Source organism: Lutjanus erythropterus, chromosome 2, assembly GCF_056507025.1.
Source record: "Lutjanus erythropterus isolate fLutEry1 chromosome 2, fLutEry1.hap2, whole genome shotgun sequence".
In the NCBI taxonomy this organism is placed as follows: Eukaryota; Metazoa; Chordata; class Actinopteri; order Lutjaniformes; family Lutjanidae; genus Lutjanus; species Lutjanus erythropterus.
The window spans coordinates 40310340-40326982 of NC_139318.1; the positions used below are offsets into that span (position 1 = coordinate 40310340).

The 16643-nt window shown below is 39.2% G+C and overlaps 1 protein-coding gene and 1 long non-coding RNA gene across 7 annotated transcripts in view; one reads left to right on the forward strand and one right to left on the reverse strand.

Moving 5' to 3' along the window:
* Positions 1-393: 393 nt before the first annotated feature.
* Positions 394-7410, reverse strand: LOC146332138 (uncharacterized). Its single transcript, XR_014772100.1, has 3 exons — positions 7287-7410; positions 2046-2303; positions 394-754 (listed from the first exon to the last, which is right to left on the reverse strand). It is a non-coding gene; the product is annotated as an uncharacterized LOC146332138 (long non-coding RNA).
* ecm2 (extracellular matrix protein 2, female organ and adipocyte specific) overlaps positions 7249-16643 on the forward strand; it is a 28906-nt gene continuing 19511 nt past the window's right edge. For all 6 annotated transcript variants that reach the window (XM_084739668.1, XM_084739670.1, XM_084739677.1 and 3 more), the window contains exons 1-3: positions 7249-7374; positions 13873-14007; positions 15160-15321. In XM_084739668.1, the coding sequence (XP_084595794.1) occupies positions 13875-14007; positions 15160-15321 (295 nt within the window). In that variant the 5' untranslated portion in view covers positions 7249-7374; positions 13873-13874. The remainder of the gene's footprint in view (positions 7375-13872; positions 14008-15159; positions 15322-16643) is intronic.

A 16643-nucleotide genomic window follows, 5' to 3' on the forward strand; every position in this document is an offset into this window, starting at 1 on the left:
GTGATTAATAATCTTAAAGGATTCTAGAAAACTCTCCAAAGTTGTTAAATGACCTTCTGGGTTTTGGGAAATTTTCAGAGATTTAATTCAACAAAGATACAAGAGACACAAACTGCGGCTCAAAAATGTATATAGCGCTGATAAAATTGCTTAAGATTACAGTTTTGTAATCGCAAGAAAGTCAACTCTTGAGTCCTCACGGAGGCGGAGCTCCCGACAGGTGAGCTGGAGCCTGATTGGTCACTTGCCTCTGCCTCCGCCTGCTGTCTGAGCGTCAGCCTGCAGAAACATCACAGCACTGTGATACCTACAGACTTCTAATAACTGCGTGTGTGTAAATAGCAGAGAGAAGAAAACTATTTGAAAATACAAAGGCGACACTGCTGTCTGGCATTTTGTATTTAAATTATTTATTTTTGTAGATTTTGACCAATGAGCTCTGCTGTTACAGCTGTCACAGTCGTGCTCTTTATATTGAATAAAGATTTCTAAGAGACTAAACCATCGCTGTGTGTTTACTGATCTGTGTGTTCGTTTGTCTTATCAGCTCAGTTTGGACGTTAGAATATAAAAGGTTCACGTCAGTATAAGAGTCGGCATGTTTTCAGAGATGAAGATGTGAGTTATGTGTCCTGTGAAAGGCTGACCGCCCTGATGACAGAGTCTATGGCGGCTTCAGGTCCCAGAATCCTCAGCAGGCTATGAAAGGCCTCTGCAGCGCCGCCCACAGGCTGAGAGGGAAACAGCTTCAGTGCTGCAGAGACAGAGAGGAAAAAAATTAAGAACAATTCAAACTGTGTGTTGCTACAGTCAACAATAAAATAACCATCATTAATACAAGGTGAATTGATAGTCAGTTATACTTAAGTTAATAGTTATTTGACTGTTAATAATGAAATGATGATGATAATAATGCCATGTTTTATGTTATTTTATTATTAGTTTGTATAATGTAAAATAAGATGTTAAACTATTGTATTTTAGCTGATAAGAGATGATAACACTTACATTCTGATTATATTAGTACAAGATCTGATCACAATTGTTATTGCAAAGAATTACTGCTTTAGCAATGCTTTATTTTATGGGTCTGTAATTTCCAGTTAATTTCGTAATAATTTCCATAAAATTTATTGGAAAAAAAAATAAGGCATTTGGTACTAATTTTGGAAAGAATAGAGACGGTGATCAGTTTCAATTAATTCCAAATAACTGCTGGAAGAGCTGCAACGATTAGTCAGTTGACAGAAAATTAATCCTTAACTTTTTGTTATTTCTGAAGAAATAAAAATCCCAAAAATGAGCTGAATCCAGATTCTCAACTGCAAAGATTTGAAACTTTTCTTTGTGATAAGAGTCAAACGAAAATGGTTTGGTCTAAAACAAATTACCTGGCCTGTAGGAAATTCACCTTTTTCATTTATTTTCTGCAGTTTAACCATTAATGAAAAATAACTGGAATTTGTAGCCCTACTTGAAAAATAGCTTAGAGGCTCTTTTCATTGGAAAATGTGTCTCAACACAAGCATACAAATTCACTGAAAAGAGAGAATAAGGAGAATAAATATTTCAAAACCAAATTTAAATTGAGTTTTTACTTGAAGGGAATTCTTAGTCTCTCTATAATTAGTACCAAACTACATATTTACAAGTAAAAGTCTGAAGAAATGTTTGGTTTATTTGTGTTGATCAAAAGCCGGTAGAGTCAAAGTGTCCTGCAGACACAACTCAGGGTTGAAAACATACACATCTTCTGCATGTTTTTTTTTGTCTGGAGAAAATATTTAATCTATATTTTGATTTACAGGAGTAAATATAGTTTGCTACAACAAAATGACACAAGTGAGTAAAATATAATACATAAATACAGTTTTTTTTTTTTGCTAGATTTATTTATTTTTGTTGAATCTCACCTGATTGTGTCTCATGTCTAAAATCAAACCTACAGAACAGTTCATGTGTCTGGCCATACTGTTACTGTACTCTGACTACTGAGCTAACGTCTGTTCAGATAAACTGCAGGAGTGTGATGACGAACACCTCACCTCTCTCAGGGATCTTTGTCAGCAGGTCGATCTTCGGAGTGACTCCGCCCTCTCTGGAAACCTCGACTGACCAATGAATGACCAGGACACAGCTATAAACAAACACAAACACAGTGAGCAGCGGTCACATCACAGCTCATCAGGTGTGACTGTCCTCCTTCAGTATGAGTGTGTTTACCCAGGAAGCTCAGGATGATTCAGGGTCATGACCTCTGACCTGCAGCCTCCAGGAAGAGAGACGACGGACGGATACTTGTCCTGCACAGAGACAAACAGACAGAGATAAACTTACTCATGATTCTTTAGAAATGTTTCTTTCTAAATGTTGGTAGTGTCAGTCTGAGCAAGCTCAGTCTATCTGTGTTATTCATCAACAGGATTATTAAAGCTGAAATGTTGAAACAAAGCTCAGCTTAACTTTCAAAAACAGTGAACTTTTGTCCAGGAGACCCACTTTTAAAAAAGACAAACCATCGCCATCCAAGTCACAATAACCCAGGAAGACTTAATTTGTGCATAAATGAACTTTCCTGACCATTTTTACTTCCATGTTTGCATCACCCTGTATCATCTTGACACTTTACTGAAACACTTTAAAACTTTATAAATGAGAAATAAATGCATTTAGGCCAAGTTAACAGGCCATCTCAGTGATTTTATCTCCTCTTATCAGGAAAACAACATGGGATATTTTAGCCTAATTCATAAATGAGACAAAATAAGTGTATTTATACAGAATTAACAGACTCTTGTTTTTTCCTCTCACCAGTAAAACAATATACACATTTTAAATGCTTAATAAAAGCTGTACTGCAGATAATAAATCTTAAATTTGCAGAATTTCCCCTGGTCTCTCTGGTATTTGGGAATGACTGCTCTAAAGTGACAACACACCTGGTGGAGTCAGAGTTGACTTTTGTGTGGGGGAAGATGTCTAAGCCATCATCTCTAGTTTTGTGTTATGAGTCCCTTTTTGCTGCTGAAACCTCGACCTCTGTCACAGCAACGTCCCACATCTCTACAACAGTTTCACTTTTTTTCTGAAAACAATACACACATGCCTACATGGAAGCACCAAAAGCTCTCACAAAAGGTTCTCATTGACATTTATAATCGTAAAACACACTTCATTTAAACTGAACAGAATCCAAATTAAACTCTCCAAAATGTCTTGGTTTGTGTTTCCACTGCTCCAACCATCACCAGCTCTGCTTCGGTCAAAATGAACCCTTAATTCAAAGAGTCAGATTCGAAAATATCGTGAGAGAAGCGAAAGGGAGGTCGGATATCAGCGAAGCAGCACGGAAAAATGGCGTGTTCGGCCAGAATATCCTCACATCTAATGCGGTGAATAAAGGATTTATTTCAACCAAACCAGAGCTGGTGATTGTTGCAGCAGTGGAAAGATGAACCTAGAAAGGAAGGATTTATTTCAGCCAAACCACATTTCATTTTACACAATGTTTTGAGTGAATTACTGTGTCACAACCTGTTTGTAATTTCAGTCTTAGCTCAGTCCAAATGATCAAATAAGTGTTGGTTATTTTCTGGCCTGTAATACTGAAAGAAACTGATGTCTACTGCTGCTGTTTTCCACCATTTTTAAAGTTGCGTCGGTTGGCCTGCGGGCGGCGCCACAACATCTGTTTAGTAACCTGAACCCTGGGCCTCATTCATCAAACAAACTACACAAGTTTGTACACGGAGACACAACAATTAACCGACATAACGACTCGAGAGGAAACAAAGGAACATGAAGGAGTGAATATTTGAAGTGTGAGGTCGTCATCAACTTCACAGCTGAAACTCTGATAAGTGAAAGCTGCTTCAGATCCAGAGAAAAAAACTTTTTTGTTTTTTACCATCAAGAAACGGCAGCAAACATTTGAGAACTTTATGACCAACAACAGAGAGAAGTGATTCATCTGAGTTCAGGGAGTTTATTGACTTCACAGACGGGAATCTGGTCATCGTTTTACAGCCTTGAATCGCACACAGACACACAAAAACACACACACACACACACACACACACACACACACACACACACACACACACACACACAGGACTGATTTTCAGATTTCTAGTGTACTTCAGTCATTAGGGGTGTGTCCAACAGGTGAGGGGCGTCTCCAGGTGATTCAGCTGAGAGGTATTTGCAGTTCTGAGTGTGTGTGTGTGTGTGTGTGTGTGTGTGCGTGCGTGTGTGTGCGTGTATGTGTTGTCTGTAATCAGAACCAGAGTGCTCTAAGTTTCTGCTCTCTGAACCAGTCCAGATCAGACCAGAACCAGGGTCTTTGTTGTCCTCTACTTCCTGATGTTTGTCTTTGAGTAGAACAGCAGCTTTTTCTAATATGAACAAACAAGTCTAAGAGAAACAAACTGCAGGAGAATAAAATCTGCTCACATTAGTCAGAGTTTATAGAAAAAACAAATACGTTCATGTTTCTTCCAGCAGCAGTTTAGTGACTCCACCTCCACTGCACAATGAGACCACGTCCACACTGAACACACAAACTGAACACAACTTTTTCTCTCCGTTCTGTCCTTCTTGGGATCAGTATTACAAAATGAGGTGCATTAAATCTTTGTCCTGTTCCATTAATGTTTGTCTTTATCTTGCATCTTTTAAATGCAACATGTATATCTGTATACCAGGCAGTTTTTCTTCTTCTGTGGTTTTTCCTTTCATCCCATACGGTCTATGATTTGCTCATACCCGTCCAAGCTGTCGTGTGTGTTGTGTTGTGTTTGTTCTCAAAAAATCAGTAAATATTATAAAATATAAGTATTGTGTAAAGCCTATAAATAACAATACATCCAAATCCCCCCTTTCATAACATGATAAAATAACGCAGGGTTAGTGTTTACAAAACAGCTGATTAACAGCCTGAGATGTCTTGAAAATATGTGAAATTTCAACAACATAAATTAAGAGTGGCACAGGATTTTATGGGAAAACTCTAATTGACTTCTCTGCAATTGTCACTCTTTGCAAAGTCATCAGTGGGCACTTTGTCGGGCTGGCTTTGGCCACATAATTTGGTTAAATTGGTGGACATTAAAATGGCCGCCACAAGGCCAATTTTGAGATTACTCCATTTCTGAGAACGTTCAGGTCCCCAAAATGTACCAAGTTTCATGCTTTTATAAATAAGCAAACGTATCACCTCAAAAAATGAGATACTGTGAGAAAAGCTCCACATCAGCACTGTATGATATAATTAAGTTATCTTACTCTAAAACTATGATTAGTGTATTTAGAGATGAATAGATGGAACTGGTTTTAGTAACAGACCTGATCAGCTGCTTTATCAATTTATTTAACTCAATGTTATGAATATTAGTAATATCAACCTAGAATTTAATTATGTACACAGACAGTTGCAGACGTCACAGACGGTTCTTACAGAAGGAAAGTGACTGGTGTCTGTGATAAATACAGTTCTCGTGTTAAACACATGCAGCTCAGCTGTAAACGCAGACAAGCTCAGACAGAAACACCTGTATTATTAAATCAGTGAATCTGATGAACTTGCAGAGTCTTGCTCACATAATGTTTTTTTTTTTTCCTTTATCGTACGTGTTGACTGAATGTTGGTGTTAAAGAGGTGACATAAGGTTGACAAAATGCTCATGAATCCTTATTAAAACGATGATGTAAGACTAGTCGGGGCTGTGTGGCAGTGAAGCAAAGAAAAAAGCTTCATGTTGCTGTCGAATGCTCTCTGTGATCACTCATTTTAAACGTCAGACAGATGTTGTTACTACTGTGGATTTATGTTGATGTCAGACATGGATCAACTTTCATTAGTGTCTGAGCAGAACTTGAGCCTCAGGCGTTACTGAACATCAAACTGAGATTAATGCTAAAATTAGCTTGCTAACATGCTAAAGTTCTCATGCTAGTGGTGGTAGATGAAAGGTCTTTTGGGTGTCCATGTAATTAGCTCTTCAGATATTTCACTCTGGATCAAAGTTATCTATTTGTGAGCAGTTGACTGAGATTAAAAATACAGACAGTGGCATATTTACAGTTGAAATGATCAGTCGATTTAATGATTCGTTGATCAACAGCAACTGTTCCGTTAATCGATTAACTGTTGCCGTCATTTTTCAAGCAAATATAGTGAAGAAAAGCCAGTTTTCCTCTGTTTGCATCTTCTCCAATGCGAGGATTTGTTTCTTTTCTTTGACATAAATGATTCTAAACAGAATATTTTCGGGGTTTTGGGAGTGATTGTTTGACAGATCAGGACATTTAATTTATTTATGACAGCAAACTGAATATCTTTGGGTTGTGAGTAAAACAAGACATTTGAGGACGTCATCTTAGGCTTTAAGAAACACTGATTGACATTTTTTTTATAATGAAAATAATGGTTAGTTGCAGCCCCAGTGTCCGTTTCCACTTTAAGTTGAAATTAACTGTCATTCGTTTGCATCTTCTCTGGAACAAAACTGAGAAAGAACAGTTGGCCACAGTCACACTGGAGCTTCTGGAAATCGTTTATAATTATAAACATACACAGCAAAAGTCCTCTCAGTTTCACTGTATGAGAAGTTTGCAATTAAACACTGAAATATTTGTACTTTTTTATGATATTTTTTATGACTACCGCATTGTTATGTTGTGGTGACGTTCAGGACTTTTCCTCCGCCTGAGTTTTATTTAAACATGTTGCCGAGCAGAATGTTTTTTTCACATGGAGTCTTTCTCATCGACACTGGCGTGGGATGTTTGGTCTTGTGTGACCTCTGACCTCCTCCCACATGTAAACTTCACCTCCTCTGAGACCTTCCAGAACGTTTCACCACACTGAACTGACGCAGCCTTCTTGTTCGCACTCTTTTTTGGAAACCTCCTCCTGTTTTTGTCTTTTTCTCTCTGCATGTGAATATTTAACGTCTGACGCTTCGCTTCACTGTCTTTCTCTGATATCCTGCAGCACATTGGCCGTGTCCCCTTTCCGACGGGGAGACAGATGTCAGACCTGTCTCCCTCTCTCTCTCTGTCTGTTTGTTACTCTCTCTCTCACTCTCTCTCTTTTTGTCCCAGCTGCAGTACAAATCCTGGCTTCCCTCACAGCTCTATTAGCCTGCTCTGCTCTACACAACTGCTCCACGTTCTGAGACTCACCGAGAACAAGACACACACACACACACACACACACACACACACACACACACACACACACACACTCACAGTATCATCACATAGCGACACACACACACACACACCTCTCCTGGAGCTCCTGCAGAACCAGAGGAGGAGAAAAGAGGGTGGAAGAATTTGGCCTCAAGTCCTGCAGCCGCCTTCAAACTGCTGGTAAAGTAGAGTTAATGTCTGTCCGTCTGTCTTTAGCTCCTCCCCTCTGTCCCTCTGTCTGTCTCTCCATTTGTCTGTCTTGCGATGATTTGTAAACAGCTGTTTCAGTTGCTGTAGACAATCTTCCTCGCAGGTCCAAAAGAGAAGAAAACACCATGACTTGGTGGAATCTGAACAAAACCTGGTAAAGACTCGTCGATTTAAAAGCAGCTCAGACCTGAAACAGAACGGACCTTAAGGAACCTAATTCTTTAACTTTTAATTACGTGCTGTTCTCTTCCTAGTTTTTTGCAGTACTTCCCAGCTTCCCTCCATTAGCTCAGTAATGATGTTCTGTTGTGTTTAAGAACATAACACTGAGAAAAGATGGCATTTGGAGCATTGTGGAGTACTATAACTAAATCAGGTAGACCAGTGTTTCTCAAACTTTTTACACCACAGACCACCTCAGACTATGTTAGGCTCCACCTAATAGTACCGCCATTATGACCAATATTAGAGAGTTGAGGAGCCTAAACTGAGGTACAGTTGAGGTAACTCGAATAATATCTCCTCTTAACTTTTTGTGCCATTTGGTGTTAGCAGGTTCTGTGGACACTTCACTGGTGCCTCTTCACCACTGTCGACCAGTGTTTTGGAAGCGTTCGTTTTCACTTAGGGTTGCAACTAACAATTTTAATCATCGATTATTATGTCAATCATTTTCTTGAGTAATCGATAAATGTTTGGTTCATCAAATAGTGAAAATGTTGATCATTGTTTCCCAAAGCCCAAGGTGACGTCCTCAAATGTCTTATTTTGGCCACAACCCAGAAATACTAAGTTCAACGCATAAAGGACAAAAGAAACCAGAAAATACTCACATTTGAGAAGCTGATATCATAATTTGGACATTTTTCCTGAAAAACTTAGTAAAAAAGACTTATTCATTATCAAAATGGTTAGCACTTAATTTAAGAGTTGACAACTAATCGATGACTCGGCTAATCATTGCAGATCTATTTTCAGTCTCTACATTTTAACTCAGCTTGTTATCTTGCATCACAGTTTCACTCATAACTACCAGTAATCATGCATGACATATGCACGCTATATTAATTGTATTTATTTCATTAAAAAGAAAATATTTCTGACATTCCTCCACATACCACTAGAGGACAGTTGCCTACCACCAGTGTTAGGTGAAACATATTTATTCAGGTTCTCACCATTTTGCAAAAAGAACCTGATTGATGGTAATTTCTCAGTAATTATCAAGATAAAAAAAAGTCTGGGGACAGGAGAGGAGAGATAAGCCACTGTCGACTCCATCCCCACCTCCGAAGGTCTCAGAAGTCAACTTGATAAGCAAGTTGTGATTGTGTTGGGAGGGTCAAACTTGCTCATTCCTCTACAAAAAACAACAATGATTTCTAGCCAAGCATTTGAATACTGATGTGGATGTTGATTACCATGGCAACGGTTAACAATACAACTTCCACATGGCTTTGAACAGCACGCACATTGAGCAAAACAAAACGTTACTGAGTCAGTTGCGTTTTCTCTGATAAGTTTGTTGAATCAGATTCAGGGTGGTGATGAGAGCCTACAACTGAGACCTGACCTGATCCGCACCCTCGTCTATGAGACATGACGCGACCGAGCCTGAACGCTGCCAAATCTGAGACACAAACCCATCCCAAGACCCTCGGTCCAGGTTGTTTGAGGTCAGCTTGGCCCTATTCGCACTTTTCCACTGCAGGTTCTTCTAATGTTCCCAGTTTTCTTCCCGCTTTGAGGACGAGTTCCTGGAACTAAGTTTGGGCTCTGTTCAGGAGATTATACGAAACTGTTGAGCTGGAAGCAGTGCTGTTGATCATGATTTGCCGAGCAGATGTGATGTCACATCACATCAAGGATGACAAACACAAGAGTAACCATTATTTTACTATTTCTGTATCTGAATGGAGCAGAGCAACCGATCCTTTAAGGGTGTGTGAGACTCAAAGGGATTTATTGGTAGAATATGTTAGAAATGGAGTATAATCATAAGAAGTGTGTTTTTATTAGTGTATAATCACCAGAAAATAAGAAAAGTTGTGTTTTCGTAACTGTAGAATGAGCCCTTTATATCTACAGAGGAACTGGAACCTCTTTTATGGAGGGTGCTGGGCTCCACTGCCACGTTTCAACTGTAGCCCAGAGAGGAAAAAAACAAACAATGGCTTTAGAAAGGGCCTTTTGAGTTTTGCACAAGTTCTGTGGCCAGTGCAGTTTCTCCTACAGGCTTGGAAGGGGGGAATGAAACAAGGTGTTTGCAATCTGCAAGCTCACCACAAGATACCACTAATTCGCACACACAGTTTATTTTTGAAAAAGGGAAGAATGATGAAGAACGCTAAACAAACCAACATGTTGAGGACGTCATGACACTGAGGGAGCTGGAGTCAGAAGTTAGAGACCAAAAGGTCGACCTGGAGATTTATCAGAACACAGTCGAAGCAAGATAAGAGAAAAATAAAGATCTTAACGCTGCAGCGGAACAAACTGAAAAACTACAGAATGGTTTGATGCTCTGGACAGTGATTACTTATGTACACAATAACATGTTTACTTATATTACTTGTGTAATTAATTCATTAAGCAAAAATGTCAAGCATTCAGTGTGAGGATCTGCTGCTTTTCTCTGTTTTACATCACTGTTTAACTGAATATTTTGGGGGTTTGGACTGCTGCTTGGACCAAACTAGACATTTCAAGACGTCATCTGGAATAATAAAAGTTTGGTGCAGCTCCGACTTATTTTGAACGAGCCTTTTCTTACTTGCACACAAGCTTGCAAGAGTGAGCTGCAATGCAACAAAATCCATAAAAATTAAACACGTCACAACTCTTTTCTAGTGCACCAAGCTTTATTCGTCATACGTTTTTGGCTAACTTGCCTTCATCAGGGCGGTGTCTAAGTTGTTTTGAAAAAGCTGACAGTGGAGGTAAGGCTTGTGGAAACACCAATGACAGCTACAAACCTATGTGGAGTCAAACTTTAGTCATATTTCAGCATGAAGAAAATGTCATTCATTACATAAAAATGGAGTTTTGGAGCCTTTGTTACTGAAAATTAAAGCAAACGTGTCTCAAGGAAGCTGGTGGTGTTAGAAATAAAAAGTCATTCTGATGTAATTTTAACTATTCCCCCAAGTCTAGTTAATAAGTGCAATACTGAGGGAAGCAAACAACAACAGCAGCAGCAGAACAAAACTGTCTGGGTTTCATTAAACTACACACAAACACAGCCTTCAGGTTATTTTTATCCTCTGCCGTTCCTGTTGGAAGTCTCTCCGTCTGAGCCTGCTCATCCAGAAACTGTACTGCTGAATATTTTCCATTTCTGTCCCCTCCCTCCTCTTATTTTCCTCTGTCTCAGCACTCATGGATCTCTCTGTCTCTCTCTCTCTCTCTCCACACTAAATATTGGTTTCCTATTGGCCGGTGCTGAGTTGTGGTGTGAGGGTCTCACAGCTAGCTGACTCAATCTGAGGAGCTGCAGACTTTAGTTTTGTTTTCATCCAAACAAAAATGTGAATGATTAATGTGAAGCGATTAAAGTGATTAATGTGAAGAGTGTGGGCGGATGTCATGGATATGGGAGACCCACTTAGCATGACCTGCATTATGTGCACTGCTGCTCTGGAAAACTTCATGGGAGTTGTATTTTTCTAACAAATGAATCACTGTTTAACCTTGTTTAAATCATCAGGGGTTTGAATTCTATTGCCAAGTTCTACTGTAGATACCCATTTTTCTTAGATTTCCATTTTATCATGTCTGGATAAAATCCAGATTTAAAACGCTGATGTTTGCACTTTGGTTGTGTCTATATACAAACTACAATCAATGCTACTCAGGCCAGAAGGTGGTGGTAATGCACCTGAAGCAACAACTACCAAAAACACTAGAAGAAGAAAAAGTCTGTACAATTATCCATTACCAGTGGTGAAAAGAGTACTGAAAATTTGTACTCACATACAAGCACTGTTACATTACTGACATATCACTCAACTGAGTAAAACGTCTGGTGTTAAAATAATTAAATAGAGTATTCTTCTCAAATTATGTTAGTAATGTATTAGTTACTTTTTAATGATTAATCTATAATGGAATTATCAACATGGCGCATTCGATTAAATGGGGTTTCTTTTTGTCCATATATCAGTTTAAGCTGTTCTGCTCACTGGTCTTGGTCACCTCTCCAAACCTGTGCCTGCTGCAGAGCTCTGGGTTGTTTTTCATCTGTATGTCATGGTCTCTCTCGACTCATTTAGCCATATAGGATACAAAAATACATTAAAAGACAAGTACCCTGCTATCACCCAGTACAAACTCATGGATGAATCACCTGCATGGACAAAAGTTTCCTCGTCTTAACAGGCTCTTACTCATCCTCGCTCGCTCCTTTGCCCACAGTTAGTGTTGCACTTTCATTCAGGCGAATTCAAAATGGAAACAGAATCCACTGAGGCTTTTTACTGACTAATTATGGATTAAAGCGGTAAAATGAATACGAACAGAACAGTGGTACTGTAGAAGTTTGGAGTTTGCATCAGCGTTAATGTTAGGACTGGAACTGGAGTTGGATTACAACAAGTTTTAATTGCCACCAATGATCTGAACCCAAACCCAAATTTCTTGTACTAGAAATAGTAAACTGAGGCTGGCTCTTTCTGTTTGGATATTTTAGGAGTGCTGCTGTTCCTCTGACTGTAACAGAGGAGCTACATGTGGAAAGACTCGTGCTAGATACATGTTAGTTTTTTATATTGGAAAAATATTTGAAACAAACAAAAGTCATAATGTTGTAGTGCTCTAATTGTCAACATCATTATCATAAAACCGGTTTATCCACAGGGAAATAAACTTTCTAGTTTTCTCTCTCAGATGTTTAGCAGAAGTTCCTAAAACCATGAAACCAGAAATATGCACACAGAAAAACACCAGCGAGGTTTCCAGCTGTTGTTCTAACTCTTAATGCACATATTTCTTCTATTAATGTGATGTTAAAGCTGCCTTAACTGATTTTTTTTTGCCACTTGAAGGCAGAGGAACAATTTTCCAAACACAAAACATGTCCTGATATCTCCTCATAAAGTAGTTAAGTAGCTAACATGTTAGCAAATAGCTGCCTGCTTCCACATCCAGCAGATACAAACATTATCATCCCTTTGGAGTCATGTCTGACATCTGATGACTTAATGTTCAACATTTACTCATCTTATAGCTTTGATTTGGTCTCCACCACTTCCTGAGAAAAATATCTGGCTCTTCAGCTGCTACTCGTTCCACTGTGTTCACAGCTAAAACCTACAAACGGCTAAAAATCTCCTGTAGAGCTGCAGATTAGGAAAGAATCACTTGTGGGTTCAGAACAATGAGGGGCAGAATAAGAAACAGCAGGCAGTAAAGTCTCTGAACACTCAGGCTTGTTTGGGCACTATCCCAACAAATATCAGAGGCTCTTATGGTTCAAAAACACCAACAACTCCCATCATGCACCAAGCTACAACTACAACATATTTATTACAGATGTTGATACGCTGAACTCGTTCAATCTTCTCCATTTAGAGGGAGAATCCAACAGAAGACAAACTATCAGGTGTGTGAAGGTGTGTGTTAGAGTCAGATCACTGCTTTAATAATGACAGGACTACTGTGTAAAGACTAGTCATTACACACACACACACACACACACACAGGTAACCAGCCATTAGGACCCCAGCAGAGAGGTATATGAGGGCGAGCGGCAGCACTGACAGCTCTTTCTGTAAGAGAAGCTGCTGCAGGTAAAAACCTCTGTCTTTTCTTCTGTCTATTTTTCTGCAGGCGGAGAACCAACATGGATCTGCATGTTTGGTTCAAATCATTTTAGCTGCTGGTTTCTGCAATTATTCTGGGTTTAAAATCTTACAGTTCAAAGAAATTTGAAAAAGAAGAGTCCATGGGAAATCGACTACAAGAAATGTGGAAAAACAGGATTTTGTGCCTTAAATGAGGGTTGACAGGAAATGAGGAAAGAGAGAGATGTAGAACGACAGGAAATAAAGGTCCTTGGTCGGACGCAAACCCTGGACATAACAGTTAATGGTCAGCGCCGCTGGCCAAACCCAAGGCCATGGGGTGCTCCATTGTTTCTTAATGTTTGATTTCCTGCTACGGCTACTGGGAGAATTAAGTGATTTATATTTGTCTATTGTATATCTCATTAACCTGCTGGATTCCTGCTGAGGAACCAGTGAAGTCCAGGGCTGTGTATAGAACCCATTTCTTTTTGCATTGAGTATAGAAAACTGTACAGCTGCTTGTTTTTAACTTATTTGAGAACTTTGTTTTTTTATTAAATGAAAAAAATGGTTTTTATAGAAAAGCATGTTAATACACCTTAAAGTAAGGCACTGGAAAAAAAGTTGCTTTGGTATCAGTACTGAGACAGGTATTGTCCTGAACTTAGTCTGTGCTGCTCTGCAGGGATGAGGTGGTGGCTGTTGGTGGCCATTCTGTGGCTGCTGGTGGCCCTGACCATCCCGGACGCCCAGGCCAGGAACAGACCTCAGAATCAGGATGGCGGGACCCGCCGCGGAAGGAGAAAGAAGGACGGACATGGTAAGGAAAACGCCATCTTTTTAGCCATTGTGCAGTCAGCGGGGAGGATTGTTATCAGTTTCATCTCTGCCTCCAGCACAGAAAGATCCAGGATGTGTTTAGTCAGGATTAGCATAAAGACTGGAAGGAGGAGAAAATGCTAGTCTGGCACAATCAAAAGTGAAAACTAGAATTACCATCACATGGTCGTGTGCCTCTGCCAACCAGTCAAGTTGTAGTTTACATCCTTGTCTGTCCAGACTCAAGAGGATTTTGAGGGAATTTGATCAAAGTTATTAGGTGTATTTTTTGGTTATGACTATAGTAACATGTATGATTTCAGTGAATGATTAACAGTGATAAACATGCTGTCTTAATTTAGAGACTTGTTTTTACAGGGGATGACAGAGGACTGATAGAGAGCTTTTTGCAGAACATTATGATGACGCAGTGAAGTTGACCTTTGACCTTTTGAATATAAAGTGTCACCACTTCAACATTTTATCCCATTAGATATTTGTATGAATTTTTGTCACAATTAATGTATGAATTTTTGAGATATGGCCAAAACCAAATTTTGTGAGGTTAAAGTGACCTTGACCTTTCACCAAAAAATTCTAATCAGTTCATCCTCGAGTGCAAGTGGACGCTTTGTGTCGAGTTTCAAGAAATTCCCGTTCATAAGAATGAGAAATTGTTGTGAATGGAACAGCCGTGGGGTGACAGTGACCTTAACCTTTGACCTTTAACCACCAAAGCCTCATCAGTTTATCCTCGAGGCAAAGTGCATTGTTTGAAGAAAGCTGTGACTTCATGCAGCATCTCAAAAGTCCTGCACTCATACAGGAGTTGCCTGGTTTGAACTCTGTCCTAACATCATCTTATGTTTCTCTGGTCATTATAACTGAAATCAACGTCTTGTTTTCTGATGTAAAAACCTTTAATGATGCCAGAACAAAGACCAGATCGACCACGGCTTTGCATAAGAATGGGAATACATTAAAGTTAGTCTTAAGTTCAGTAAGATCAGGAAATGGGTCGTAGAAGTTCTCTCTCTTGTCTAAAACAACATTTTTGGCTCAAAACCAGCGACAAACAAATGTGGGTGAAAATAGCTGATAACCAGACTGTTTGTAGAATCCAGTGACCGTGGATAATGATCATGTGTTGCAGGTAACGGGCGAGCCAGAGCGGGGCGCACTAGACCTCTAAAGATCAGACTGGAACCTGGTCCCAGTGTCCCAGTGGAACCTATAGAAAACCAAGGGAAGCCTCTGTTCCTGGAGTCCTACAAGAACGTACAGGAACAGCACTCCAGCTACAACATCATCCCAGGTCAGTGAGACTAGTAACACAGCCTTAAAGGGATAGTTCACCCGAAAATGAAAATTCAGTCATTATCTACTCACCCTAATGCTGATTGATCATCAGGTTTCACTTCTTTAGTTCGCAAAACATTGCTGGAGTTTTCATTTTTGGGGTGAACTATCCCTTTAACCCAGGTAAGTGAGACCAATAATTAAAATTTAACCTAGGTTACTAAGACCACTAAGTCAGCCTAGTGAGACCAGTGACAACTGAAGATGCTCTTGTCAGGGTTTTTAGGGTTGATACAAACTACAGTTTAATATCACCAGATTCACTTGACCTGATACAGACCACTTTACAGTTTCTTAAACATTTAAAGCGTGACTGATCTGAGAGCAGCTTACAGAGATGTGAAAGACAGATGATTTAAACACAGTTAAATGATTAAAACTGGTTGACTGACAACCTGGTTGAGATAATCAGTTTGCTTCATCACTAATCCATCTGTCCGATGACAGTAATGAGTCTCATTATGTTCAATTGTTTGTTTTTTGTCACGTTACTGGATGAGAAGCCGTGTGAGACAAAATCTCTGCACATAATCTGATTCTGATATTTTCAGTGTTTCCTCTATCATTGTCTTGGGGTGGGTGGGGTGGCAGCAGCACCCTAGGGGTAAACACTACATGTCGTTTTACAGGAATTACACTTCATCAGCGACACATGTTAACAATTCTACAGACCTTTGTCAAGAGCACACCCCTCCCAAACACAGCTGCAGCAATTATCATTTTCATTAATACTTTTTCCAGTTGATCCTCAAGTCAATAAAACTGGAGAGATATCCTTCACATTTTCCAGTCCAAGGAAAGGAAGGAAAACCCAAATATGAGATTTATATTTATATAAAACAAACTAAATCAGTCAGCCCATATAATGTAAAAGTTGGAACAATCTAGCATTTATTGATTTTGCTTGATAAATGTTTATCAAAGTTGTTGTAGACAGTTTTCTGTTGATATATAAATCGATTAATCAGCAATTGCTTTTGCTTCTATATGAAAGAATATTACAATGCAGTGTGCAATGATCCACCTCAAACAAGCTGATTGATCTGTCAGGAGGCAAGTTTGAAATGGAGCAATGAAACTGAAATGGACATATTAAAAGTTACAGCCAAACTATAAAAAAACAAACATGTGAAAGCTGGTGAGTAACACCAGTGTGAGTTTATGTACCAATGGAAAGGCAGGTTCCAACTTTCACTCTGTGCACATATTAAATCTTTGAAATATCCAGAAATAATCCTCCAAAAACATGTTTTAATTTACAAAATAAAAAATGTACGT